Here is a 27,235-nt window from a genome sequence, read left to right on the forward strand (position 1 = left end):
ACTGGTGGTCTGCTCCGGAGCGAATGTGTCGCTAGGCGCCAGCTGAGGTGAGGGGCGCGAGGGCGGCGAGCACGGTGACTTGCCGGGCGACGCTGCGCTCGCGCATCCGCGTATTATTATTTATATAATTTAATATTTTATGTGTTTTGTGTAGTGTATTTATATATGTATATATAAGTATAAATTTAATTTATAATGTGGGTTGCCCACATCACTCCCCTCCGAGAGGCCGTGACTACGGGCGATAGAAATCTGTAAATCGCACTTGACGACCAGAACGTGTGGTTTTATGTACTGGACTCGGAGTAATTTTAGATGCTGTAGTGGTGTCAGTGTAAGTGCTGTCGCTCAATATGTAGGCTGGTTTAAGCCTGTCTACCGATACTGTAACGACTTTACTTTTGACACGGATTTTATAAACTTTTGGCCCTCTCTCTATAACTTCATGCGGGCCCGTGTAAGCAGGCTGAAGTGCGAGTCTTAGAGAGTCTTCACGCAAGAAAACGTGCGAGCAGGTGCCAAGGTCTTTGTAAATGAAGACTTTCTTTACGGCGTGGTTTGATGTGGGTGTAGGCTGCAAGTTGTTCGCAAATGTTCTGATGCGTACTGAAAAATCAGTAAGGTCAGTTGAGCATTTGTTATCTTTGTGGCCAAAAAATTCGCCGGGCAGCCGCAATGGTTCCCCATATACTAGTTCGGCTGACGAAGTTTGAAGATCTTCTTTAAAAGAACTTCGGATGCCGAGCAGCACTAATGGCAGTGCCTCATGCCATCCGCTCCCAGTGTGACACATGATGGCCGATTTAAGTTGTCGATGGAAGCGTTCGACCAGGCCGTTGCACTGGGGGTGGTATGCAGTTGTTCTGCGATGTTTAAAACCCAGAGTCTTTGACAGTTGCTGGAAAGTGGCGCTTTCAAATTGTTTGCCACGGTCGGTTACGACGTCTGTAGGGCAACCGAAGCGAGCGACCCATCCCAGCAAAAATGCTTTGACCACAGATTCCGCAGTTATGTCGGTAAGGGGGACAGCTTCCGCCCATCGCGTGAAGCGATCGACTGCTGTCAAACAGTACCGGTATTCGCGGGAAGGTGGAAGTGGTCCGACGAGGTCTAAATGGACATGTTTAAATCGCTCTGAAGGTAAATCGAGGGTACCTAAAGGAGATCGGACATGTCGGTTTACCTTTGAGCGTTGACAACTTAAACATGCCTTAGACCATGTGCGGCAGTCTTTCCTTACCTGTGGCCAAACATAGCGTTGTGCTATCAATTTAGCGCTTGCGTTAGCTCCAGGATGACTCAATCCGTGCAGACTGTCAAAAACTTTCTTGCGTAAACCTTTGGGTACAAAGGGTCTGGGGGTCGGTGTACTTACGTCGCAGTACAAATAAATACGACTCCCGGGCACAGTCATCTTTTTCAGGCGTAATGCAGACTCCTCAGTGAGGTACTGAGCGAGTTCTGCATCTACTTCCTGTGATTTTGCCAATTCCTCCAAGTCCACTGGTTCAAAAACTTCATCTACCCGAGATAGGGTATCTGCCACGATGTTGTCCTTACCGGATACGTGGTGTATATCTGTAGAAAATTGAGAAATATAATCTAAATATCTATACTGACGGGGACTGCAGTTACTTTTTCGTTCTCGAAATGCGAAACAGAGTGGTTTGTGGTCAGTATAGATAGTAAAAGAAGTTGTTTCGAACCAGTGGCGAAAATATTTTATATTTTCGTAAATGGCGAGGAGTTCGCGATCGTATGCTGAATATTTTCTCTGCGCTGCACTTAACTTGCGGGAAAAGAAAGCAAGGGGTTGCCAATGTCCATCATTCAGCTGTTGAACGACTCCACCTATTGCTTCGTCGGAAGCGTCTGTGAAGAGTCCTAATTTGGCCGTTGGATTTGGATGGGCTAACATTGCAGCCTTGCACAAACTCAGTTTGCATTCCTCGAATGCTTTTAATGCACTTCCATCTATGACAATTGGTTGCGAGGCTTTTATTCATCCGGTAAGCAACGAGTTCAAAGGAGATTGAATTTGGGCGGCATGGGGAATAAATCTCCTATAATAATTAATCATCCCTAAAAATCTCCTCAGTTGCTTTGCTGTTTTGGGAAGAGGGAACTCTTTAATAGATTCCACCTTACTTTCCAGAGGCTTCGTCCCATGCTGAGATATATGGTATCCTAAGAATGTAACTTCTGACATACCGAATTTACATTTTGATGTATTTATCAGCATGCCATAGTCTTGCATTCTGGAGAATATTTGGCGGAGGTGCTCTTCGTGCTCCTGCTCCGACCTTGAAAAAATTAAAAAATCGTCTATATATGGAAAACAGAAGTCTAGACCTCTCGTCATTTCATCTACGAACCTCTGGAAAGTTTGACCTGCATTGCGCAACCCGAATGTCATAAATGGAAATTCGTATAACCCAAACGGTGTAGTTATCGCCGTCTTTATAATATCGTCTTCATGTACTGGAATCTGGTTGTAGGCCTTCACAAGATCGATTGTGGAAAAGACTTTACAACCAGATAAGCTATGAGAGAAGTCATGTATGTGACGTATTGGGTACTTATCTGGGATTGTCCTGGCGTTGAGTAACCTGTAGTCACCGCAAGGACGCCAGCCGTTGTCCTTTTTGATCGCTAAATGTAACGGGGATGCCCATGGCGACTCTGAGGGGCGCGCGGTGCCACTCGCCAACATAGCCTCGAACTCACTTTTTGCTATTCGCAATTTCTCCGGTGCTAGTCGGCGAGGTGCGCAGGAAACGGGCGGGCCGGGTGTGGTACGTATGTGGTGAACCGTGTTATGTTTGGGTGTGCCTGGTGTACCTGATGGTTTTGTAAGATTCTGAAATTCAGAAAGAAGTTTATGATATTTCGAATCTCCAGTCACAACCTTTACACTTGGTATAGAATTATTATTTATTGCTACAAAAGCTACAGTTGACAATTTAGTTGTACCATCTATTATGCGTTTATTGCGTACATCTACTAGCAAGTTAAAATAGGATAAAAAATCTACACCAATAATAGCTCTAGTTACATCTGCTACAATAAATTTCCAACAAAAATCTCTACGTAAGCCTAAATTAATATTAAATTGTACGGAACCATATGTGTCGATCGTGGAACCATTTGCCGCACACAATTGGTAGTTGGTTTTCACACGTCGATCACGCAGTGCAGACCGGGGGAAAACGCATAAGTCGCTTCCAGTGTCCACCAAGAATTGAATTTTCGACCTGCAATCTGTCACGAAGAGACGACCGTTTGTAGTTGGAGGGCAATCTGTGGCCGCCATTACAGATTGCCTTGGGCGTGGTTCCGACTTAAAGTCGCAAGGTCGTACGCATTTCTTCGCTTGCCTTCCAAATTTAAAATGGTACCAACATTGCGAAAATTTTCTATAATTCGAATGAGATCGAGAAGATGGTGTTCGCTGTCTCTGCTGGTACGAGTTCTGTTTCGTGTGGGAACGGGAACGGTAACACTCGTCTATTTCCGATGTGAGGGAGCTGACCTGCTTCGTTAGTTCCACAATTTGGCGGGCCATTACTTCCAGGGCCGATTCTTCTCCCGAGCTGGTCATTGCCGCGGTTGGGGGTATTTTAACGCCAACTCGAAATGCCTCCGTCATCACATGATATTCTTCCGAAGCGGTGCTCATTCTCGTGTTCTTAACGGGGTCACCAGTTGTAAGAGTGCGTGTGTGATAATGAATAAGTCTCTATAGTATATAAGCGTATATTTCACTTCACAATGAATTCGCAGAATTACAATTATATAGAAGGAGAAAGTCAAGAGCACTGTGCACATAAGTTAAGATAGCGGAAGAATAAGCGTAGACAGAAATATAGCATATAGGTTAACACGTGGCAATAGCGTGGCGGAAAGGGTTAAGCGACACAGGCTTCGCGTCAGACGGTGAGGTTGTGACTGGTGGTCTGCTCCGGAGCGAATGTGTCGCTAGGCGCCAGCTGAGGTGAGGGGCGCGAGGGCGGCGAGCACGGTGACTTGCCGGGCGACGCTGCGCTCGCGCATCCGCGTATTATTATTTATATAATTTAATATTTTATGTGTTTTGTGTAGTGTATTTATATATGTATATATAAGTATAAATTTAATTTATAATGTGGGTTGCCCACAGGTAGGTTTTTGTTTATAATTCCTTACGTTTAAAATAGTCATTTAAATATATTTTAACTAGCGGACGCGCGCAGCTTCGCTTGCGTAATTAGGGGTGAATTCTAATAAACCACGAAACATGTGTTCAATGAAATATTTATGAGTCAAAATTTCAAATTTTATAAAAATCGGTGGCGATTTAAAGATTTTTCCATACAAACTTTCAACCCTTTATTTGCACCCTTAGGGGGTGAATTCTAGGAAATCATGAAACACATGTTCAATTAAAATATTTTTAGGAGTCTAAATTTAAAATTTTATAATAATCGGTGGCGTTTTAAAGATTTTTCCATACAACATTTCAACCCCTTATTTGCACCCTTAGGGGAAGAATTCTAGAAAACCATGAAACATGTGTTCAATTAAATACCTTTAAGAGTCTGAATTTCAAATTTTATAAAAATTAGTGACGATTTAAAAAAAACCTATACAAACTTTCAACCCTTTATTTGCACCCTTAGGGGGAGAATTCTAGAAAACAACGAAACACGTATTCAATTAAATACTTTTAAAAATCTAAATTTCAAATTTTATAAAAATCGGTGCCGATTTAATTTTTTTTCCATACAAACTTTCAACCCCTATTTCACCCCTTTAGGGTAAAAATTTTTCAAAATCCCTTCTTAGTGGATGTCCAGATTACGAAAGTAAACATCTGTCCAAATTTCATGTTTCTACCATCAGCGGTTACGGCTGTGCGTGCGTCTTACCTCAGTCAGTGAGGACAAGTCCTTTTATATATATAGATAACTAGCGGACGCGCGCAGCTTCGCTTGCATAATTAGGGGTGAATTCTAATAAACCACGAAACATGTTTTCAATGAAATATGTTTAAGAGTCTAAATTTAAAATTTTATAAAAATCGGTGATGATTTAAACATTTTTCCATACAAATGTTCAACCCCTTATTTGCACCCTTAGGGGGTGAATTCTAGAAAACCATGAAACATATGTTCAATTAAATATTTTTAAGAGTATAAATTTCAAGTTTTAAAGATCCTTCCATACAAATTTTCAACCCCTTATTTGCACCCTTAAGGGAAGAATTCTAGAAAACCATGAAACATGTGTTTTATTAAATACTTTTAAGAGTCTGAATTTCAAATTTTATAAAAATTGGAGCCGATTTAAAAAAAATCTATACAAACTTTCAACCCCTTATTTGCACCCTTAAGGGAAGAATTCCAGAAAACGATGAAATACGTGTTCAATTAAATACTTTTATAAATCTAAATTTCAAATTTTATAAAAATCGGTGCCGATTTAAATTTTTTTCCATACAAACTTTCAACCCCTATTTCACCCCTTTAGGATTAATATTTTACAAAATCCCTTCTTAGTGGATGTCCAAATTACGAAAGTAAACATTTGTCCAAATATCAAGTTTCTACCATTAGCGGTTACGGCTGTGCGTACGTCTTACCTCAGTCAGTGAGGACAAGTCCTTTATATATATAGACTAGCGACCCCCTTGCGGCTTCGCCCGCTTTTACTACTGGATTATTCATATAATGTATGTTTGCAAAGCACTTAAGATAATGTGAAAATTAATTAAACTCTAATGCAACCCGCATTTTCGTAGTTTCAATAAGTATTTTCCAATTGTTTTACTCGGCGAGGATTTTTTAGTAGGTACCGTAATGTTAAATCTGTGCTGCTAATCTTTTCAAGTACTTATTAAAATATATTTAAATGACTATTTTTAGATAGATAAATGACTATTTTTAATACTAATACTAATAACTACTACAAAAAATATGAAACCAAATATATCGCGCTGAAATAATACCGGGAATCGAACCCGGGTTGCCCGCGTGGCAGGCGAGCATTCTACCACTGAACCACCGATGACTGCTCATGACGCGCTTGTATAAGCAAAACGTCGCGAGGCGCGTTTCGCAGCAAGGATGTTTTGATATTGTAACAACTTCTAAAGTACTTATTAAAATGAAAAAACAGTAAAAGACAGTTTTGATCTACATTAAATGGCCAACGTAACTAATATACTTATTTATATGCTGAGAGTAAGGGATAAGTGAAACTTGAGTCGGCGCAGCTGATGAGTCAACGGCGTGATGTGTCAACAATTAAATGCGTTTTTCTCTAAAATTATTCGCAATTTCGAAATAGTGTAAAAAGCAAATTTTATCTTCATTTAACGTAGAAAATTAATAAAGTATTTTAAAGGATAAGGATTAATACCATTACGGAAAAATATCCCTCACAATAAAAAATATATTGAAATTACTATTTTTAGACAGAAATATGATCACTACACGTTATCCTTAAAAGATAAAAATATGCTCTCGCGGACTTTTTTGTAGATCTTATTAAGAGGAATAATACTCCAGTACATTTTTTTCATGTAGTACTTACCATTAAAGCAGCGCATGCGCGAAAGTGTCTCAACGGGTAGGACTTTAGACACATTTATCGTATTTATGTTAATTTATATAAGAATGTACAAATAATAAACTATATATAAACCTTCCCTGAGAAATACTCGACCTAATGGTGAAAACCGCATAAAAATCTGTTGGGTGGTTTAGAAGAAGAAGAGTTAGAAAGTTCAGACAGACACGAAAAGCGACTTTGTTTTATAAGATATAGGATAAGTACTTGAAAAGATTAGTAGCACAGATTTAAAATTACGGTACCTACTAAAAAATCCTTGCTGTGTAAAACAATTGGAAAATCCTTATTGAAACTACGAAAATGCGGGTTGCATTAGGGTTCAATTAATTTTCACATTATCTTAAGTGCTTTGCAAACATAGATTATATGAATAATCCAGTAGTAAAAGCGGGCGAAGCCGCAAGAGGGTCGCTAGTTTTTATATAAAATGATACACTGTGCTATGGTAATGTGTGTTGTACACGTCAACTGGTTCTCTAATTTACATATTTATTATGTGTCTTTAATTTGATGAACAATCCAATGAAGCCAAGATTGAAATTATATTTTAGCTTATTTCATAATGTTCCGACATTATTAACTATCCAATAGAGGAACGGGCTGATCGGCGCTGAGATTGATGCATATACACCTAGTCCTTCTCTTCTACAATTTCGATTTGAACTGGCTGAATGAATTGCAATAATACCTGTAGGATGTATAACTGGTCCCCCGGAATCGCCTCCACATATTGTTGAAGGATACTCGCACTCCCACGCCAGACACAATGCTGGGTGTATGTGATTTCGGACATGATAATCACCACATTTGATAATCACTGCGTCGAACACTTGAAGTGAATTATTAAGTTTGATAGGATTTCCTACAGTGCCTTCTTCTGTATTCATATCTCCGTAGCCAGCTCCTGTAACTGTATGACCAAACATAGTTCGATAATCAACAGTACTAAGTCTCCCAAATTCTGAAATTAGCGTTTTTTCCGTTTTAACTAACGCTATATCATTTTTAATATATAATTTAAATTTTATATTTTCTCTTAGCTTAAAGGTAGGATGTAGTATTGTTTCTACTATATTACTTGTATACCATGTAATATTATCTGTTTCTATGACGTAACGTATAACTAGCTTAGGTACAGGGGTATTCATTACAGAAATTTTCACGTAAATACAGTGGCCCGCGGTCAAAGTCCACACCGGCGTAATCACACTGCCAGTACAAAAATATCTGTATTTTTCAATGTTCTGTTTTTTTCTATATTTTATTGCCAACGCAACTACAAAAGGATATTCTCCAGCATCAGCATCTTGCCCATCAAATACTCTCAATCCTTTAGAATCAACGTTGATACCATAGTCAAATATTATACCAGGAATTATCAATATAATGACATGTGTAATAATATCCTATCCTATATCTTATAAAACAAAGTCGCTTTTCGTGTCTGTCTGTTGTTTCTAACTCTTCTTCTTCTAAACCACTCAACGGATTTTAATACGTTTTTCACCATTAGGTCGAGTATTTTTCGTAGAAGGTTTATATATAGTTTATTATTTGTACATTTTTATGTAAATTAACATAAATACGATAAATGTGTATAAAGTCCTACCCGTTGAGACACTTTCGCGCAAGCGCTGCTTTAATGGTAAGTACTGCATGAAAATAATGTACTGGAGTATTGTTCCTCTTAATAAGATCTACAAAAAAGTCCGCGAGAGCATATTCGTATCTTTTAAGAATAACGTGTAGTAATCATATTTCTGTCTAAAAATAATAATTTCAATGTATTTTTTATTGTGAGCGATATTTTTCCATAACGGTATTAATCCTTATCCTTTAAAATACTTTATTAAATTTTTACATTAAACGAAGATAAAATTTGCTTTTTACACTATTTCGAAATTGCGAATAGTTTTACAGAAAAACGCATTTAATTGTTGACACATCCCGCCGTTGACACATTCAAGTTTCATTTATCCCTTACTCTCAGCATATAAATAAGTATATTAGTTACGTTGGCAATTTAATGTAGACCAAAACTGTCTTTCACTGTTTTTCATTTTAATAAGTACTTTAGAAGTTGTTACAATATCAAAAAATCCTTGGTGCGAAACGGCTCGCCACTCGCCATGTGTCCGCCGCGCCCGCCTGCCTTACACGCATCCGTGGTTCAGTGGTAGAATGCTCGCCGGCCACGCGGGCGGCCCGGGTTCGATTCCCGGCCGATGCATTCTATTTAATTTTCCTCACAGGCAGCCACGTAGTGCTTGCTTTTCATCAGGGACAGAATACCCTCTTCAGCATTAACCACAAGCTCGAAAAAAAAAAACCCGCCTGCCTCTATAGCAACGAAGAGTTAAATGCGTTTGCACGTATTGGATAATTGGAGTTGAATGTATTATTTCAGCGCGATATATTTGGTTTCATATTTTTTGTAGTAGTTATTAGTAGGTAGGTTTTTGTTTATAATTTCATCTGTTTAAAAATAGTCATTTAACTATCTAAAAATAGTCATTTAAATATATTTTAATAAGTACTTGAAAAGATTAGTAGCACAGATTTAAAGTTACGGTACCTACTAAGAAATCCTTGCTGTCTAAAACAATTGGAAAATCCTTATAGAAACTACGAAAATGCGGGTTGTATTAGGGTTTAATTAATTTTCACATTATCTTAAGTGCTTTGCAAACATATGAATAATCCAGTAGTAAAAGCGGGCGAAGCCGCAAGAGGGTCGCTAGTTTTTAAATAAAATACAACGGTACATATTGGTAACTTTTAAAAGTATATAATAAACTTACGAAGTAACACATTTTATTAAAATTTGTATTTCGCTGGTTTTATGTTATATATAATAAAACAGTAAAAATATATTGTCTGTACATTTAGTATTTTAACTGAAATGGATAGAGAGAGAGAGAGGGAGAGAGAGAGAGATACTTAAAAATATTAGAAAGCAAAAATATATATTTTTTTAATTTCTTGTTTGTCTGTCTGTATGTATGATCACGTTTATCTCCAAAAGTACTGAACCGATTTACTTAAAACTTTCACCAATTGCTTTGTTTTATGTTTCATTAATATGTTAGAGAAAACGTTGCCTTAAGTTCCGTCACTGAACTGATGATGATGTCCTGAGTTACACTATTCGGGTCCTGAGCCAGGTCCCTAATAGTGTAACTCTTTAGAGGTTACTCGGTTAAATTATTCGAGTTTAGGTGCATACTACAATTTATACTCCGAGCACATACTTTGCCATAGTTTTAGTTTTTTCAACTTTTATTTTTCTATTAATAACAGAGTGGTTTCCTGTCAGCGCTACCATACTTCGCCATGTACATGCTCAGTTTCATCTTCAGTTGGACTGCTGAGTTCCTGATCAACAGAAATATTTTATCTCTTGCTGCGTCAAGGAAAATTTTCAACACTATTGGTAATGACTGCTGTTTTACTTTACGTTGTATTAGTTTGACGTTTCTGTGTATATATATGTACTCGTGTGTTTGTTTGTGGCATCGTAGCTTCCAAATACATGTATTTGAAGCTAAATCAAAATCGTCACATGTTAACATTTTTTTACTTGAAAGGCATACTTAATCTATTGCGGTCTTAGCCTTGATTCAAGGAAACGTTTTTAACTGTTTAAATATCAGGTCTTTTTTAGGTTTTTGGTCACTTTTAAAAGTTCCTTGTATCGGGAGTTTTTAATTGTAACTATTAAACATGCAGTATTTTAAGAATTTGACAGAAAGAAGAATGTGTCTTATCACTGAGTATATCCTGTGTACCCTTGAATAATACTTTACTCTGTTACAAATTATTTTTACAGATCATACTAAAAATAATTATTTTAAGTTTAAAACGGCAACTAACATATTGTCTTATTGCTATATCTATCTTAGATGTGGGTTCAATTCCTATTCCCATTCATTTCATTTCCTCGCACTGGTAACGAGGCAACGAGTTGACTTCCTCCACTCAACACGTAATGCTCAAAAAAATCGACGAAAGCTAGAAATGAAAGTGTTTTGAGAAGAATCGCTTTAACACTAGGTTCCTATTCCATCTCTCTCTTCTCTATCCTTCTCTATCTACCCTGATATATGCGGGAAACTGTGTGCGTGAAACTAAAAGAAAATAATATTTTTTAGCGTTCTGGGGCCCGGCGGCCACACTGCTCGCCTTGTCTTACATTCCTGCGGGACACCTGCCGCTCGCTGTCACGATGTTAACACTCACTGTGGGACTGAACGGCGCACATTATGTTGGATTTTTGGTACGTTATTGTATTAAAATATTTTTTTGCTTACTACATTTAGAAGACGGAATAAGAATCTATAAGAATAATTTTTGGATTCGATCTCTACTTCGTGGAATCTATTTCTTTACTCTAATAGACAAAGTGTAGCGTTGGGTTCCGTTACTCAACAATGGCAATGTCTCATATTTGAGCATAAAATATAGAATGGAATGTCGTTAAGACATAGACTAGATTCTCTTTATTCACCCTAATATACGGAAACTGCTTTATTATAGACTGACACATAAATTACCTAATTGAAATTTCAGATATCGCACATCGATCTATCACCGAATTTTGCTAGCACCCTAATGGGCATCACAAACGGCTGTGGCAACATCTTCTCTATAATGGCACCTTTGAGCGTCTCAGCGGTTGTGAAAGACGAAGTACGATATTTTAATTTTTATTTTCTTCTTCTTCTTATTTTTCCAAAATTCTCCCATTCGGTTAAATGAGTTATTTTTGATTCCTGGCTCTGCTAACTAGATACTAACACGCTGAATTCCGCACGCGATGACTCGAAAATTGGGCAGAATTTGGGAAAGAAGAATGGGGTTTACTCTGTCTATCGTGGTATATGCAAAATAAAGCGCAAAGCTTGAATAATAATATAAAAGTCTTAAGATATTTTTAAAAAATGTTTGAAGAATAAATTCTATTTTCTATTTCTATATGAAATTTCAATTTCAATTAAAAGTAATATTTTGCTTATATCGATTAAGCATAATATTATAATCTCAAAATTACTTATGAACAATTAAGTTTTCTAAATATTCAATATTTTCATTAACTCGTTCTAGTAACGAGGCAAAGACGCGGCGTTGAGTTCCGCCATTCAATACGCAATGCCTCCAAAATTTGGTAGAAAGTGGGGAACGGAAGTGTCCTAGTGGCTATGGAGTGTCTTAACACTGCGTTCCCAAGTTCTCTCTGCCTACGCTGCTAGATGCCCAAATAAACATAAACAATATGTATTAAGATATAAAATAAAATAAATATACACCTTAATGTTACAGACAAGTGCCGCCGACTGGAGAAAGGTGTTCTTCATATCGATCGCATTCTACTTCCTTAGCAACCTGTTCTTTATTCTGTTCATGTCGGGCAAAGTACAGGATTGGAACGAACCAAAGATCAAAACGTCGGTCGGTGAGTGAAATAATTAATTTGATTATTTTTTTCTATTTTGTTATTTCGTATTTATTTTACGGAGTAAACAAAGGTGGAAAAAAATGCGTAAACGTAACGGTTGTGGGTTCGATTTCCACTCGGGGGAATGAAATACCTAATATTTTCATTAGCTGGCTCATTTCCTCGCTCTAGTAAGAAGGCAAAGTGCACCGATGAGTGCACCCTCACTTAAAATTCAATGTTATTATTACTTATTATTATGTTGCTTCAAGGTTACGAGAGAAAGTGGGGAACGGTTTCAGGTTCCTTCTGCTTATGCAGCAAAAAACATGAATCTGTATAAAAATAAACTCACTTCAAGTAGACTAAAAAAAAAAAGATAACATAGATGAAGGCAGACTTCGAATAATACCATGACAGCATAAAAATGAAATAAATTTAAGTTAAACATATTTATATTCAAAATTGAAAGGCACGTTCCTTGAATAATAATGAAGATAGATTTTAACATTGCCATGGTGAATTTATGACGTCTTACTGTGAACGCGAATGTTGTTTTCATTCTCCCACTCATTTTTAAAGACTGTCTACGGAGTGGTTACTTCTAAGATCCGCCTATTTTTTGTGACATTGCGTTAATTCCCTTAAATGAACATTGGAGGATTGAACCCACAAACATTGAGATATTGTCCTATTATCGATGGCCTCAGTTTAAGTTCTTCTACCTACCTTATTTTGATAACATAAATTTACCAATAACATTATCATATTTAAAATTTCCAGAGGATGGAGTGAAGAAATCCAAAGATAAAAAGAAATCGAAAATTGAAACAACAGGCGAACACAAATTCTGAAACTAGAATAACGAAATTTTATTTATATACAAAATATTTACTAGTCAACATATTGTTTAAAATAATTAAACCGACTTCAAATACCTGCCAATTACCTAGGATTATCAAATACCAATATTTCAATTTTACTTTGCTCCGGTAAGCCGCCTCTCAACACACAATGCCTCGAAAGTTCTGTGGAAAATGGGGAACGGAGTACCATAACATTAGGTTCCCACCCTGCTATCTGCAGAAAATAGCGTGAAGCTGCTTCATATATATGTCGAACTGATAAAATTCTTTTCTTTTAGGTTCTTTAAATATGGACGGTAAGCTTAAATATTATAACTAGTATAATAATCAAGGTGCCTTAGCTTAAATATAAGTTAGTTCATTGCTATAGAAACAAATTATTTATTTGTTATTTATTGACAATATTTGTTAACATCCCTTTGGTAAAGAGAGTTAACTCACAAATATTTACAAAATTTGTGATAATGGACAATAGCAGTCTATATTAATAAGGGGAACGCTTAAATAAAAAAATCTTGTCTTCTCTCTTTATAATTTCTAGGCCATAAGTTAAATTGTAATAGGAGTTTGTTCGAATTGGTTATATATATTTTATTGTATAACCATTCTTTATTATTCATTTTATCGACTTGCAATATATTATGTTGGTTCACTCTTTTCACCAAAAAGGCACAATGTTTTTTAATGTCTGAGAAAACAGGTAAGAGTCAAACCTGCGCATGTACAGTTACATCCATAATTTTCTTTTTCCATTTTTTCTTTGAATATCTTAAATGTAATTCTGTTGTAGATTTTATAAATAAAATAATGAATAAATAAATAATATATGAATAAATTTAATAAAAGGACAAAGTCATCACTTACACAAAAAGGCCTAGTAAATCAGAGTAAATTATATTGAACTAGTGATGCACATATTTTTCCATTTAAAATATTATATAAATAACATCATTAGTTAGTAATTATTAGATAGGAAAATGATGATGATGATGATGATGCCTAACAGCCAACAATAGTACGAAAACCTTAAAAAAGTTTCGCATTCAAAGATGCTAGATGAGTGATGGCTGTATTTCCATACATCATAAGACTTGCTTATAATAATGTCACAACATTTAGTTCTTACTAGCGGACGCGCGCAGCTTCGCTAGCTTATTTAGGAGTGAATTCTAATAAACCATGAAACATTGTGTTCAATTAAATATTTTTAAGAGTCTAAATTTCAAATTTTATAAAAATCGGTGGCGATTTGAAGATTTTTCCATACAAACTTTCAACCCCTTATTTGCATCCTTAGGGGGTGAATTCTAGAAAACCATGAAACACATATTCAATTAAATATTTTTAAGAGTCTAAATTTCAAATTTTATAAAAATCAGTGGCGATTTAAGATTTTTTTCATACAAACTTTCAACCCCTCATTTGCACCCTTAGCGGGAGAATTCTAGAAAACTATGAAACACGTATTCAATTAAATACTTTTAAAAATCTAAATTTCAAGTTTTATAAGAATCGGTGCCGATTTAATTTTTTTTTCATACAAACTTTTAACCCCTGTCTCACCCCCTTAGGGTTAAAATTTTACAAAATCCTTTCTTAGTGGATGTCCAGATTACGAAAGTAATTATGTGTCCAAATTTAACGTTTCTACCATTAGCGGTTTCGGCTGTGCGTGCGTCTTACCTCAGTCAGTGAGGACAAGTCCTTTTATATATATAGATGATAACTGAAAATCATGTACTAAATAAAGGTATTAAAGATTAACAATTGTTGGTTTTGTGAACATACAATAAAATTTAGAATTTTTTTTTTGCATAAAAATCAAGAGACCCAAGCGTTTTATCACCAAAGATCAGTGATGTTGATGTAAATATTATTTATTTCTTATTAATTTATGTAAGTAAGTAATTTAGTTATAGAATTTATTATGTGATAAAAGAAAAAATATTTCGAAAGGAAAAAGTGTTAAATTCGATATGCAATAAAAATATATTATTACATTTGAGTTTTATTTGAATTTTACATATAAACGCCGACTAAAAATTATAATGTTTGCAAAATTTCACAGAAAAATATTCATAGTTATTATAACTATGAAATGTTAAGCGAGGACACAATGTACTATCTATCTATATCCACCGATTCCATTAACATAGTCACTTATATTAGACTAACGAAGCCAAGGTTGAAATTATATTTTAGCTTATTTCATAATGTTCCTACATTATTAGCTATCCAATCGAGGAACGGGCTGATCGGCGCTGAGATTGATGCATATACACCTAGTCTTCTACAATTTCGATTTGAACTGGCTGAATGAATTGCAATAATACCTGTAGGATGTATAACTGGTCCCCCGGAATCGCCTCCACATATCGTTGAAGGATACTCGCACTCCCACGCCAGACACAATGCTGGGTGTATGCGATTCCGGACATGATAATCACCACATTCGATAATCACCGCGTCGAACACTTGAAGTGAATTATTAAGTTTGACAGTATTTCCTACAGTATCTTCTTCTGTATTCATACTTCCGTAGCCAGCTCCTGTAACTGTATGACCAAACATAGTTCGATAATCAACAGTACTAAGTCTCCCAAATTCTGAAATTAGCGTTTTATCCGTTTTAACTAACGCTATATCATTTTTAACATATAATTTATGTTTTATATTTTGTCTTAGCTTAAAGGTAGGATGTAGTATTGTGTCTACTATATTACTTGTATACCATGTAATATTATCTGTTTCAATGACGTAACGGATAACTAGCTTATGTACAGGGGTATTCTTTACAGAAATTATAATGTAAACACAGTGGCCCGCGGTTAAAGTCCACACCGGCGTAATCACACTGCCGGTACAAAAATAGTTGTATTTTTGAATGTTCTGTTTTTTTCTATATTTTTTTGCCAAAGCAACTACAAAAGGATATTCTCCAGCATCAGCATCTTGCCCATCAAATACTCTCAATCCTTTAGAATCAACGTTGATACTATAGTCAAATATTATACCAGAAATTATCAATATAATGACATGTGTAATAATATTTTTAAATAAAATACAACGGTACATATTGGTAACTTTTAAAAGTATATAATAAACTTACGAAGTAACACATTTTATTAAAATATGTATTTCGCTGGTTTTATGTTATATATAATAAAACAGTAAAAATATATTGTCTGTACATTTAGTATTTTAACTGAAATGGATAGAGAGAGAGAGAGAGAGATACTTAAAAATATTAGAAAGCAAAAATTTTTTTTTTAATTTCTTGTCTGTCTGTCTGTATGTATGATCACGTTTATCTCCAAAAGTACTACTGAACCGATTTACTTAAAATTTTCACCAATTGCTTTGTTTTATGTTTCATTAATATGTTAGAGAAAACGTTGCCTTAAGTTCCGTCACTGAACTGATGATGATGTCCTGAGTTACACTATTCGGGTCCTGAGCCAGGTCCCTAATAGTGTAACTCTTTAGAGGTTACTCGGTTAAATTATTCGAGTTTAGGTGCATACTACAATTTATACTCCGAGCACATACTTTGCCATAGTTTTAGTTTTTTCAACTTTTATTTTTCTATTAATAACAGAGTGGTTTCCTGTCAGCGCTACCATACTTCGCCATGTACATGCTCAGTTTCATCTTCAGTTGGACTGCCGAGTTCCTGGTCAACAGAAATATTTTATCTCTTGCTGCGTCAAGGAAAATTTTCAACACTATTGGTAATGACTGCTGTTTTACTTTACGTTGTATTAGTTTGACGTTTCTGTGTATGTATATGTACTCGTGTGTTTGTTTGTGGCCTCGTAGCTTCCAAATACATGTATTTGAAGCTAAATCAAAATCGTCACATGTTAACATTTTTTTACTTGAAAGGCATACTTAATCTATTGCGGTCTTAGCCTTGATTCAAGGAAACGTTTTTAACCGTTTAAATATCAGGTCTTTTTTAGCCTTTTGGTCACTTTTAAAAGTTCCTTATATCGGGAGTTTTTAATTGTAACTATTCCATTAAACATGCAGTATTTTAAAAATTTGACAGAAAGTGAGGAATGTGCCTTAACAATAAGTACATCCTGTGTACCCTTGAATAATACTTAACTCTGTTACAAATTATTTTTACAGATGATACTAAAAATTGTTTATTTTAAGTTTAAAATGGCTACTAACATATTGTCTTATTGCTATATCTATATAAATATTGTTAGAGGCTGTCGTGGCGCAGAGGCACGATCGTACGACTGTAAACGCGATGGATGGGGGTTCAATTCCTATTGCCATTCATTTCGTTTCCTCGCACTGGTAACGATGCAACGAGTTGACTTCCCCCACTCAACGCGTAACGCTCAGAAAATTCGACGGAAGCGAGGAACGAAAGTGTTTTGCTAAGAATGGATTGCTTTAACACTAGGTTTCTAAAACATCTCTCTCTTCTCTATCCTTCTCTATCTACCCTGATATGTGCGGGAAACTGTGTGCGTGAAAGTAAAAGAAAATAATATTTCTTAGCGTTCTGGGGCCCGGCGGCCACATTGCTCGCCTTGTCTTACATCCCGGCGGGACACCTGCCGCTCGCTGTCACGATGTTAACACTCACTGTGGGACTGAACGGCGCACATTACGTTGGATTTTTGGTAAAATATATTTTTTTGCTTACTACATTTAGAAAACGGAATAAGAATCTATAAGTTAAATAATTGGCATTTAATCTCTACTTCGTGGAATCTATTACTTTACTTTAATAGACAAAGTGTAGCGTTGGACTCCGTTACTCAACAATGGTAATGTCTCATATTCGAGCAGAAAATATAGAATGGAATGCCTTAACATTAGGTTCTCTTTATTCCCCCTAATATACGGAAACTGCTTTATTATAGACTGACATATAAATTACCTAATTGAAATTTCAGATACGCACATCGATCTATCACCGAATTTTGCTAGCACCCTAATGGTCATCACAAACGGCTGTGGCAACATCTTCTCTATAATGGCACCTTTCAGCGTCTCAGCGGTTGTGAAAGACGAAGTACGATATTTTTATTTTCTTTTTCTTCTTATTTTTCTAATTTTCCCATTCGGTTAAATTATGTATTTTCGGCTTAGTTATTTCTGGCTCTGCTAACAAGACAAAACACGTGGAATTCTACATGCGATGACTCGTAAAAAGTGGGGAATGGAAGTGTCCTAATGGGAACGTTCCCAGGTTCTTACTGCCTACTCTACTGGGTGAACAAATAAACAAAATCAAAGCAAAGCAATATATGAAATAAAATAAAAATACACTTTAATGTTACAGACAAGTGCCGCCGACTGGAGAAAGGTGTTCTTCATATCGATCGCATTCTACTTCCTTAGCAACCTGTTCTTTATTCTGTTCATGTCGGGCAAAGTACAGGATTGGAACGAACCAAAGATCAAAACGTCGGTCGGTGAGTGAAACAATTTGATTATTTTTTTCTATTTTGTTATTTCGTGTTTATTTTACGGAGTAAACAAAGGTGGAAAAAAAAATATTTTTTTCAATCTGATGAAATAATCAATGCGTAAACATAACGGTTGTGGGTTCGATTTCCACTCGGGGGAATGAAATACCTAATATTTTCATTAGCTGGCTCATTTCGTCGCTCTAGTAAGAAGGCAAAGTGCACCGATGAGTTCCCCCACTTAAAATTCAATGTTATTATTACTTATTATTATATTGCTTCAAGGTTACGAGAGAAAGGGGGGAACGGTTTCAGGTTCCTTCTGCCTATGGCAGCAAAAAATATGAATCTGTATAAAAATAAACTCACTTTAAGTAGAATTTAAAAAAAAAGATAACATAGATGAAGGCAGACTTCGAATAATATCATGACAGCATAAAAATGAAATAAATTTAAGTTAAACATATTTATATTCAAAATTGAAAGGCACGTTCCTTGAATAATAATGGAGATGGAGTTTAACATTGCCATGGTGAATTTATGACGTCTTATCTGCTGCCACTGACTGTGAACGCGAATGTTGTTTTCATTCTCCCACTCATTTTTAAAGACTGTCTACGGAGTGGCTTCTTCTAATATCCGCCTATTTTTTGTGACATTGCGTTAATTCCCTTAAATGAACATTGGAGGATTGAACCCACAAACATTGAGATTTTGTCTTATTATATGGCCTCAGTTTAAGTTCTTCTACCTACCTTATTTTAAAAACATTAATTTACCAATAACATTATTAAAAACTTATATTAAAAATTATTATTACATATTTAAAATTTTCCAGAGGATGGAGTGAAGAAATCCAAAGATAAAAAGAAATCGAAAATTGAAACTACGGGCGAGCACAAATTTTGAAACTAGAATAACGAAATTTTATTTATATACAAAATATTTACTAGTCAACATATTGTTTAAAATAATTAAACCGACTTCAAATACCTGCCAATTACCTAGGATTATCAAATACCAATATTTCAATTTTTCTTTGCTCCGGTAAGCCGCCTCTCAACACACAATGCCTCGAAAGTTCTGTGGAAAATGGGGAACGGAGTACCATAACATTAGGGTTCCCACCCTGCTATCTGCAGGAAATAGCGTGAAGCTGCTTGATATATATGTCGAACTGATAAAATCCTTTTCTTTTAAGTTGGTTAAATATGGACAGTAAGCTTAAATATTATAACTAGTATAATAATCAAGGTGCCTTAGCTTAAATATAAGTTAGTTCATTGCTATAGAAACAAATTATTTATTTGTTATTTATTGACAATATTTGTTAGCATCCCTTTGGTAAAGAAAGCTAATTCACAAATAATTACAAGATTTGTGATAATAGACGATAGCAGTCAGTTAGCAGAACGCTTAAATAAAAACAATCTTGTCTTTATAATTTCTAGGCCATAGGTTAAATTGTAATAGGAGTTTGTTCGAATTGGTTATATATATTTTATTGTATAACCATTCTTTATTATTCATTTTATCGACTTGCAATATATTATGTTGGTTCACTCTTTTCACCAAAAAGGCACAATGTTTTTTAATGTCTGAGAAAACAGGTAAGAGTCAAACCTGCGCATGTACAGTTACATCCATAATTTTCTTTTTCCATTTTTTCTTTGAATATCTTAAATGTAATTCTGTTGTAGATTTTATAAATAAAATAATGAATAAATAAATAATATATTAATAAATTTAATAAAAGGACAAAGTCATCACTTTGCTTCATATACACAAAAGGCCTAGTAAATCAGAGTAAATTATATTGAACTAGTGATGCACATATTTTTCCATTTAAAATATTATATAAATAACATCATTAGTTAGTAATTATTAGATAGGAAAATGATGATGATGATGATGATGCCTAACAGCCAACAATAGTACGAAAACCTTAAAAAAGTTTCGCATTCAAAGATGCTAGATGAGTGATGGCTGTATTTCCATACATCATAAGACTTGCTTATAATAATGTCACAACATTTAGTTCTTATGATAACTGAAAATCATGTACTAAATAAAGGTATTAAAGATTAACAATTGTTGGTTTTGTGAACATACAATAAAATTTAGAATTTTTTTTTTGCATAAAAATCAAGAGACCCAAGCGTTTTATCACCAAAGATCAGTGATGTTGATGTAAATATTATTTATTTCTTATTAATTTATGTAAGTAAGTAATTTAGTTATAGAATTTATTATGTGATAAAAGAAAAAATATTTCGAAAGGAAAAAGTGTTAAATTCGATATGCAATAAAAATATATTATTACATTTGAGTTTTATTTGAATTTTACATATAAACGCCGACTAAAAATTATAATGTTTGCAAAATTTCACAGAAAAATATTCATAGTTATTATAACTATGAAATGTTAAGCGAGGACACAATGTACTATCTATCTATATCCACCGATTCCATTAACATAGTCACTTATATTAGACTAACGAAGCCAAGGTTGAAATTATATTTTAGCTTATTTCATAATGTTCCTACATTATTAGCTATCCAATCGAGGAACGGGCTGATCGGCGCTGAGATTGATGCATATACACCTAGTCTTCTACAATTTCGATTTGAACTGGCTGAATGAATTGCAATAATACCTGTAGGATGTATAACTGGTCCCCCGGAATCGCCTCCACATATCGTTGAAGGATACTCGCACTCCCACGCCAGACACAATGCTGGGTGTATGCGATTCCGGACATGATAATCACCACATTCGATAATCACCGCGTCGAACACTTGAAGTGAATTATTAAGTTTGACAGTATTTCCTACAGTATCTTCTTCTGTATTCATACTTCCGTAGCCAGCTCCTGTAACTGTATGACCAAACATAGTTCGATAATCAACAGTACTAAGTCTCCCAAATTCTGAAATTAGCGTTTTATCCGTTTTAACTAACGCTATATCATTTTTAACATATAATTTATGTTTTATATTTTGTCTTAGCTTAAAGGTAGGATGTAGTATTGTGTCTACTATATTACTTGTATACCATGTAATATTATCTGTTTCAATGACGTAACGGATAACTAGCTTATGTACAGGGGTATTCTTTACAGAAATTATAATGTAAACACAGTGGCCCGCGGTTAAAGTCCACACCGGCGTAATCACACTGCCGGTACAAAAATAGTTGTATTTTTGAATGTTCTGTTTTTTTCTATATTTTTTTGCCAAAGCAACTACAAAAGGATATTCTCCAGCATCAGCATCTTGCCCATCAAATACTCTCAATCCTTTAGAATCAACGTTGATACTATAGTCAAATATTATACCAGAAATTATCAATATAATGACATGTGTAATAATATTTTTAAATAAAATACAACGGTACATATTGGTAACTTTTAAAAGTATATAATAAACTTACGAAGTAACACATTTTATTAAAATATGTATTTCGCTGGTTTTATGTTATATATAATAAAACAGTAAAAGTTTTATGTTTCATTAATATGTTAGAGAAAACGTTGCCTTAAGTTCCGTCACTGAACTGATGATGATGTCCTGAGTTACACTATTCGGGTCCTGAGCCAGGTCCCTAATAGTGTAACTCTTTAGAGGTTACTCGGTTAAATTATTCGAGTTTAGGTGCATACTACAATTTATACTCCGAGCACATACTTTGCCATAGTTTTAGTTTTTTCAACTTTTATTTTTCTATTAATAACAGAGTGGTTTCCTGTCAGCGCTACCATACTTCGCCATGTACATGCTCAGTTTCATCTTCAGTTGGACTGCCGAGTTCCTGGTCAACAGAAATATTTTATCTCTTGCTGCGTCAAGGAAAATTTTCAACACTATTGGTAATGACTGCTGTTTTACTTTACGTTGTATTAGTTTGACGTTTCTGTGTATGTATATGTACTCGTGTGTTTGTTTGTGGCCTCGTAGCTTCCAAATACATGTATTTGAAGCTAAATCAAAATCGTCACATGTTAACATTTTTTTACTTGAAAGGCATACTTAATCTATTGCGGTCTTAGCCTTGATTCAAGGAAACGTTTTTAACCGTTTAAATATCAGGTCTTTTTTAGCCTTTTGGTCACTTTTAAAAGTTCCTTATATCGGGAGTTTTTAATTGTAACTATTCCATTAAACATGCAGTATTTTAAAAATTTGACAGAAAGTGAGGAATGTGCCTTAACAATAAGTACATCCTGTGTACCCTTGAATAATACTTAACTCTGTTACAAATTATTTTTACAGATGATACTAAAAATTGTTTATTTTAAGTTTAAAATGGCTACTAACATATTGTCTTATTGCTATATCTATATAAATATTGTTAGAGGCTGTCGTGGCGCAGAGGCACGATCGTACGACTGTAAACGCGATGGATGGGGGTTCAATTCCTATTGCCATTCATTTCGTTTCCTCGCACTGGTAACGATGCAACGAGTTGACTTCCCCCACTCAACGCGTAACGCTCAGAAAATTCGACGGAAGCGAGGAACGAAAGTGTTTTGCTAAGAATGGATTGCTTTAACACTAGGTTTCTAAAACATCTCTCTCTTCTCTATCCTTCTCTATCTACCCTGATATGTGCGGGAAACTGTGTGCGTGAAAGTAAAAGAAAATAATATTTCTTAGCGTTCTGGGGCCCGGCGGCCACATTGCTCGCCTTGTCTTACATCCCGGCGGGACACCTGCCGCTCGCTGTCACGATGTTAACACTCACTGTGGGACTGAACGGCGCACATTACGTTGGATTTTTGGTAAAATATATTTTTTTGCTTACTACATTTAGAAAACGGAATAAGAATCTATAAGTTAAATAATTGGGATTTAATCTCTACTTCGTGGAATCTATTACTTTACTTTAATAGACAAAGTGTAGCGTTGGACTCCGTTACTCAACAATGGTAATGTCTCATATTCGAGCAGAAAATATAGAATGGAATGCCTTAACATTAGGTTCTCTTTATTCCCCCTAATATACGGAAACTGCTTTATTATAGACTGACATATAAATTACCTAATTGAAATTTCAGATACGCACATCGATCTATCACCGAATTTTGCTAGCACCCTAATGGTCATCACAAACGGCTGTGGCAACATCTTCTCTATAATGGCACCTTTCAGCGTCTCAGCGGTTGTGAAAGACGAAGTACGATATTTTTATTTTCTTTTTCTTCTTATTTTTCTAATTTTCCCATTCGGTTAAATTATGTATTTTCGGCTTAGTTATTTCTGGCTCTGCTAACAAGACAAAACACGTGGAATTCTACATGCGATGACTCGTAAAAAGTGGGGAATGGAAGTGTCCTAATGGGAACGTTCCCAGGTTCTTACTGCCTACTCTACTGGGTGAACAAATAAACAAAATCAAAGCAAAGCAATATATGAAATAAAATAAAAATACACTTTAATGTTACAGACAAGTGCCGCCGACTGGAGAAAGGTGTTCTTCATATCGATCGCATTCTACTTCCTTAGCAACCTGTTCTTTATTCTGTTCATGTCGGGCAAAGTACAGGATTGGAACGAACCAAAGATCAAAACGTCGGTCGGTGAGTGAAACAATTTGATTATTTTTTTCTATTTTGTTATTTCGTGTTTATTTTACGGAGTAAACAAAGGTGGAAAAAAAAATATTTTTTTCAATCTGATGAAATAATCAATGCGTAAACATAACGGTTGTGGGTTCGATTTCCACTCGGGGGAATGAAATACCTAATATTTTCATTAGCTGGCTCATTTCGTCGCTCTAGTAAGAAGGCAAAGTGCACCGATGAGTTCCCCCACTTAAAATTCAATGTTATTATTACTTATTATTATATTGCTTCAAGGTTACGAGAGAAAGGGGGGAACGGTTTCAGGTTCCTTCTGCCTATGGCAGCAAAAAATATGAATCTGTATAAAAATAAACTCACTTTAAGTAGAATTTAAAAAAAAAGATAACATAGATGAAGGCAGACTTCGAATAATATCATGACAGCATAAAAATGAAATAAATTTAAGTTAAACATATTTATATTCAAAATTGAAAGGCACGTTCCTTGAATAATAATGGAGATGGAGTTTAACATTGCCATGGTGAATTTATGACGTCTTATCTGCTGCCACTGACTGTGAACGCGAATGTTGTTTTCATTCTCCCACTCATTTTTAAAGACTGTCTACGGAGTGGCTTCTTCTAATATCCGCCTATTTTTTGTGACATTGCGTTAATTCCCTTAAATGAACATTGGAGGATTGAACCCACAAACATTGAGATTTTGTCTTATTATATGGCCTCAGTTTAAGTTCTTCTACCTACCTTATTTTAAAAACATTAATTTACCAATAACATTATTAAAAACTTATATTAAAAATTATTATTACATATTTAAAATTTTCCAGAGGATGGAGTGAAGAAATCCAAAGATAAAAAGAAATCGAAAATTGAAACTACGGGCGAGCACAAATTTTGAAACTAGAATAACGAAATTTTATTTATATACAAAATATTTACTAGTCAACATATTGTTTAAAATAATTAAACCGACTTCAAATACCTGCCAATTACCTAGGATTATCAAATACCAATATTTCAATTTTTCTTTGCTCCGGTAAGCCGCCTCTCAACACACAATGCCTCGAAAGTTCTGTGGAAAATGGGGAACGGAGTACCATAACATTAGGGTTCCCACCCTGCTATCTGCAGGAAATAGCGTGAAGCTGCTTGATATATATGTCGAACTGATAAAATCCTTTTCTTTTAAGTTGGTTAAATATGGACAGTAAGCTTAAATATTATAACTAGTATAATAATCAAGGTGCCTTAGCTTAAATATAAGTTAGTTCATTGCTATAGAAACAAATTATTTATTTGTTATTTATTGACAATATTTGTTAGCATCCCTTTGGTAAAGAAAGCTAATTCACAAATAATTACAAGATTTGTGATAATAGACGATAGCAGTCAGTTAGCAGAACGCTTAAATAAAAACAATCTTGTCTTTATAATTTCTAGGCCATAGGTTAAATTGTAATAGGAGTTTGTTCGAATTGGTTATATATATTTTATTGTATAACCATTCTTTATTATTCATTTTATCGACTTGCAATATATTATGTTGGTTCACTCTTTTCACCAAAAAGGCACAATGTTTTTTAATGTCTGAGAAAACAGGTAAGAGTCAAACCTGCGCATGTACAGTTACATCCATAACTTTCTTTTTCCATTTTTTCTTTGAATATCTTAAATGTAATTCTGTTGTAGATTTTATAAATAAAATAATGAATAAATAAATAATATATTAATAAATTTAATAAAAGGACAAAGTCATCACTTTGCTTCATATACACAAAAGGCCTAGTAAATCAGAGTAAATTATATTGAACTAGTGATGCACATATTTTTCCATTTAAAATATTATATAAATAACATCATTAGTTAGTAATTATTAGATAGGAAAATGATGATGATGATGATGATGCCTAACAGCCAACAATAGTACGAAAACCTTAAAAAAGTTTCGCATTCAAAGATGCTAGATGAGTGATGGCTGTATTTCCATACATCATAAGACTTGCTTATAATAATGTCACAACATTTAGTTCTTATGATAACTGAAAATCATGTACTAAATAAAGGTATTAAAGATTAACAATTGTTGGTTTTGTGAACATACAATAAAATTTAGAATTTTTTTTTTGCATAAAAATCAAGAGACCCAAGCGTTTTATCACCAAAGATCAGTGATGTTGATGTAAATATTATTTATTTCTTATTAATTTATGTAAGTAAGTAATTTAGTTATAGAATTTATTATGTGATAAAAGAAAAAATATTTCGAAAGGAAAAAGTGTTAAATTCGATATGCAATAAAAATATATTATTACATTTGAGTTTTATTTGAATTTTACATATAAACGCCGACTAAAAATTATAATGTTTGCAAAATTTCACAGAAAAATATTCATAGTTATTATAACTATGAAATGTTAAGCGAGGACACAATGTACTATCTATCTATATCCACCGATTCCATTAACATAGTCACTTATATTAGACTAACGAAGCCAAGGTTGAAATTATATTTTAGCTTATTTCATAATGTTCCTACATTATTAGCTATCCAATCGAGGAACGGGCTGATCGGCGCTGAGATTGATGCATATACACCTAGTCTTCTACAATTATGATTTGAACCAGCTGAATGAATTGCAATAATACCTGTAGGATGTATAACTGGTCCCCCGGAATCGCCTCCACATATCGTTGAAGGATACTCGCACTCCCACGCCAGACACAATGCTGGGTGTATGCGATTCCGGACATGATAATCACCACATTCGATAATCACCGCGTCGAACACTTGAAGTGAATTATTAAGTTTGACAGTATTTCCTACAGTATCTTCTTCTGTATTCATACTTCCTGTAACTGTATGACCAAACATAGTTCGATAATCAACAGTACTAAGTCTCCCAAATTCTGAAATTAGCGTTTTATCCGTTTTAACTAACGCTATATCATTTTTAACATATAATTTATGTTTTATATTTTGTCTTAGCTTAAAGGTAGGATGTAGTATTGTGTCTACTATATTACTTGTATACCATGTAATATTATCTGTTTCAATGACGTAACGGATAACTAGCTTATGTACAGGGGTATTCTTTACAGAAATTATAATGTAAACACAGTGGCCCGCGGTTAAAGTCCACACCGGCGTAATCACACTGCCGGTACAAAAATAGTTGTATTTTTGAATGTTCTGTTTTTTTCTATATTTTATTGCCAACGCAACTACAAAAGGATATTCTCCAGCATCAGCATCTTGCCCATCAAATACTCTCAATTCTTTAGAATCAACGATGATACCATAGTC

The 27,235-nt window shown here is 34.7% G+C and overlaps 6 protein-coding genes across 6 annotated transcripts in view; 3 read left to right on the forward strand and 3 right to left on the reverse strand.

The window, feature by feature from the left end:
- LOC146533686 (putative inorganic phosphate cotransporter) overlaps window positions 1-13,028 on the forward strand; it is a 34,971-nt gene extending 21,943 nt beyond the window's left edge. The window contains exons 7-11 of the mRNA XM_085194687.1: window positions 9,913-10,045; window positions 10,764-10,888; window positions 11,182-11,301; window positions 11,932-12,064; window positions 12,830-13,028. Of these exons, the coding sequence (XP_085050813.1) occupies window positions 9,913-10,045; window positions 10,764-10,888; window positions 11,182-11,301; window positions 11,932-12,064; window positions 12,830-12,900 (582 nt within the window). The 3' untranslated portion in view covers window positions 12,901-13,028. The remainder of the gene's footprint in view (window positions 1-9,912; window positions 10,046-10,763; window positions 10,889-11,181; window positions 11,302-11,931; window positions 12,065-12,829) is intronic.
- LOC146533688 (plasma kallikrein-like) lies at window positions 7,170-9,379 on the reverse strand. The gene is made up of 2 exons (XM_085195174.1): window positions 9,373-9,379; window positions 7,170-7,942 (listed from the first exon to the last, which is right to left on the reverse strand). Exons 1-2 carry the CDS (start codon window positions 9,377-9,379, stop codon window positions 7,170-7,172), a joined length of 780 nt encoding a protein of 259 aa, XP_085051300.1.
- Window positions 13,029-15,120: 2,092 nt separating the features above from the next.
- On the reverse strand, window positions 15,121-15,483 carry LOC146533689 (uncharacterized). Its single transcript, XM_085193771.1, has one exon. The coding sequence runs from the start codon at window positions 15,481-15,483 to the stop codon at window positions 15,121-15,123; it is 363 nt and encodes a 120-aa protein (XP_085049897.1).
- A 2,357-nt stretch (window positions 15,484-17,840) lies between these two features.
- LOC146533690 (vesicular glutamate transporter 3-like) lies at window positions 17,841-20,675 on the forward strand. The gene is made up of 3 exons (XM_085194435.1): window positions 17,841-17,950; window positions 18,221-18,353; window positions 19,186-20,675. The coding sequence occupies exons 1-3, from the start codon at window positions 17,873-17,875 to the stop codon at window positions 19,254-19,256; spliced, it is 282 nt and encodes a 93-aa protein (XP_085050561.1). The 5' UTR covers window positions 17,841-17,872; the 3' UTR covers window positions 19,257-20,675.
- Window positions 20,676-20,879: 204 nt separating this feature from the next.
- LOC146533691 (uncharacterized) lies at window positions 20,880-21,242 on the reverse strand. Its single transcript, XM_085193773.1, has one exon. It carries the CDS (start codon window positions 21,240-21,242, stop codon window positions 20,880-20,882), a length of 363 nt encoding a protein of 120 aa, XP_085049899.1.
- Window positions 21,243-23,413: 2,171 nt separating this feature from the next.
- Window positions 23,414-25,667, forward strand: LOC146533692 (vesicular glutamate transporter 3-like). The gene is made up of 3 exons (XM_085195131.1): window positions 23,414-23,523; window positions 23,794-23,926; window positions 24,759-25,667. Exons 1-3 carry the CDS (start codon window positions 23,446-23,448, stop codon window positions 24,827-24,829), a joined length of 282 nt encoding a protein of 93 aa, XP_085051257.1. The 5' UTR covers window positions 23,414-23,445; the 3' UTR covers window positions 24,830-25,667.
- Window positions 25,668-27,235: the final 1,568 nt, after the last annotated feature.

The sequence above is a fragment of the Heliconius melpomene genome, chromosome 12, assembly GCF_056956725.1.
Source record: "Heliconius melpomene rosina isolate 202511_hmr_F chromosome 12, ASM5695672v1, whole genome shotgun sequence".
In the NCBI taxonomy this organism is placed as follows: Eukaryota; Metazoa; Arthropoda; class Insecta; order Lepidoptera; family Nymphalidae; genus Heliconius; species Heliconius melpomene.

Excerpts from the sequence above, each read along its gene's own strand:
- LOC146533689 (XM_085193771.1), bottom strand. The coding sequence starts at position 15,483 with ATGTTTGGTCATACAGTTACAGGAGCTGGCTACGGAAGTATGAATACA.
- LOC146533690 (XM_085194435.1), top strand. The coding sequence starts at position 17,873 with ATGGTCATCACAAACGGCTGTGGCAACATCTTCTCTATAATGGCACCT. Across the intron at positions 17,951-18,220 it reads CAGCGGTTGTGAAAGACGAA|ACAAGTGCCGCCGACTGGAG; the intron begins GTACGATATTTT and ends TTAATGTTACAG. Across the intron at positions 18,354-19,185 it reads AAAGATCAAAACGTCGGTCG|AGGATGGAGTGAAGAAATCC; the intron begins GTGAGTGAAACA and ends AAAATTTTCCAG.
- LOC146533691 (XM_085193773.1), bottom strand. The coding sequence starts at position 21,242 with ATGTTTGGTCATACAGTTACAGGAGCTGGCTACGGAAGTATGAATACA.
- LOC146533692 (XM_085195131.1), top strand. The coding sequence starts at position 23,446 with ATGGTCATCACAAACGGCTGTGGCAACATCTTCTCTATAATGGCACCT. Across the intron at positions 23,524-23,793 it reads CAGCGGTTGTGAAAGACGAA|ACAAGTGCCGCCGACTGGAG; the intron begins GTACGATATTTT and ends TTAATGTTACAG. Across the intron at positions 23,927-24,758 it reads AAAGATCAAAACGTCGGTCG|AGGATGGAGTGAAGAAATCC; the intron begins GTGAGTGAAACA and ends AAAATTTTCCAG.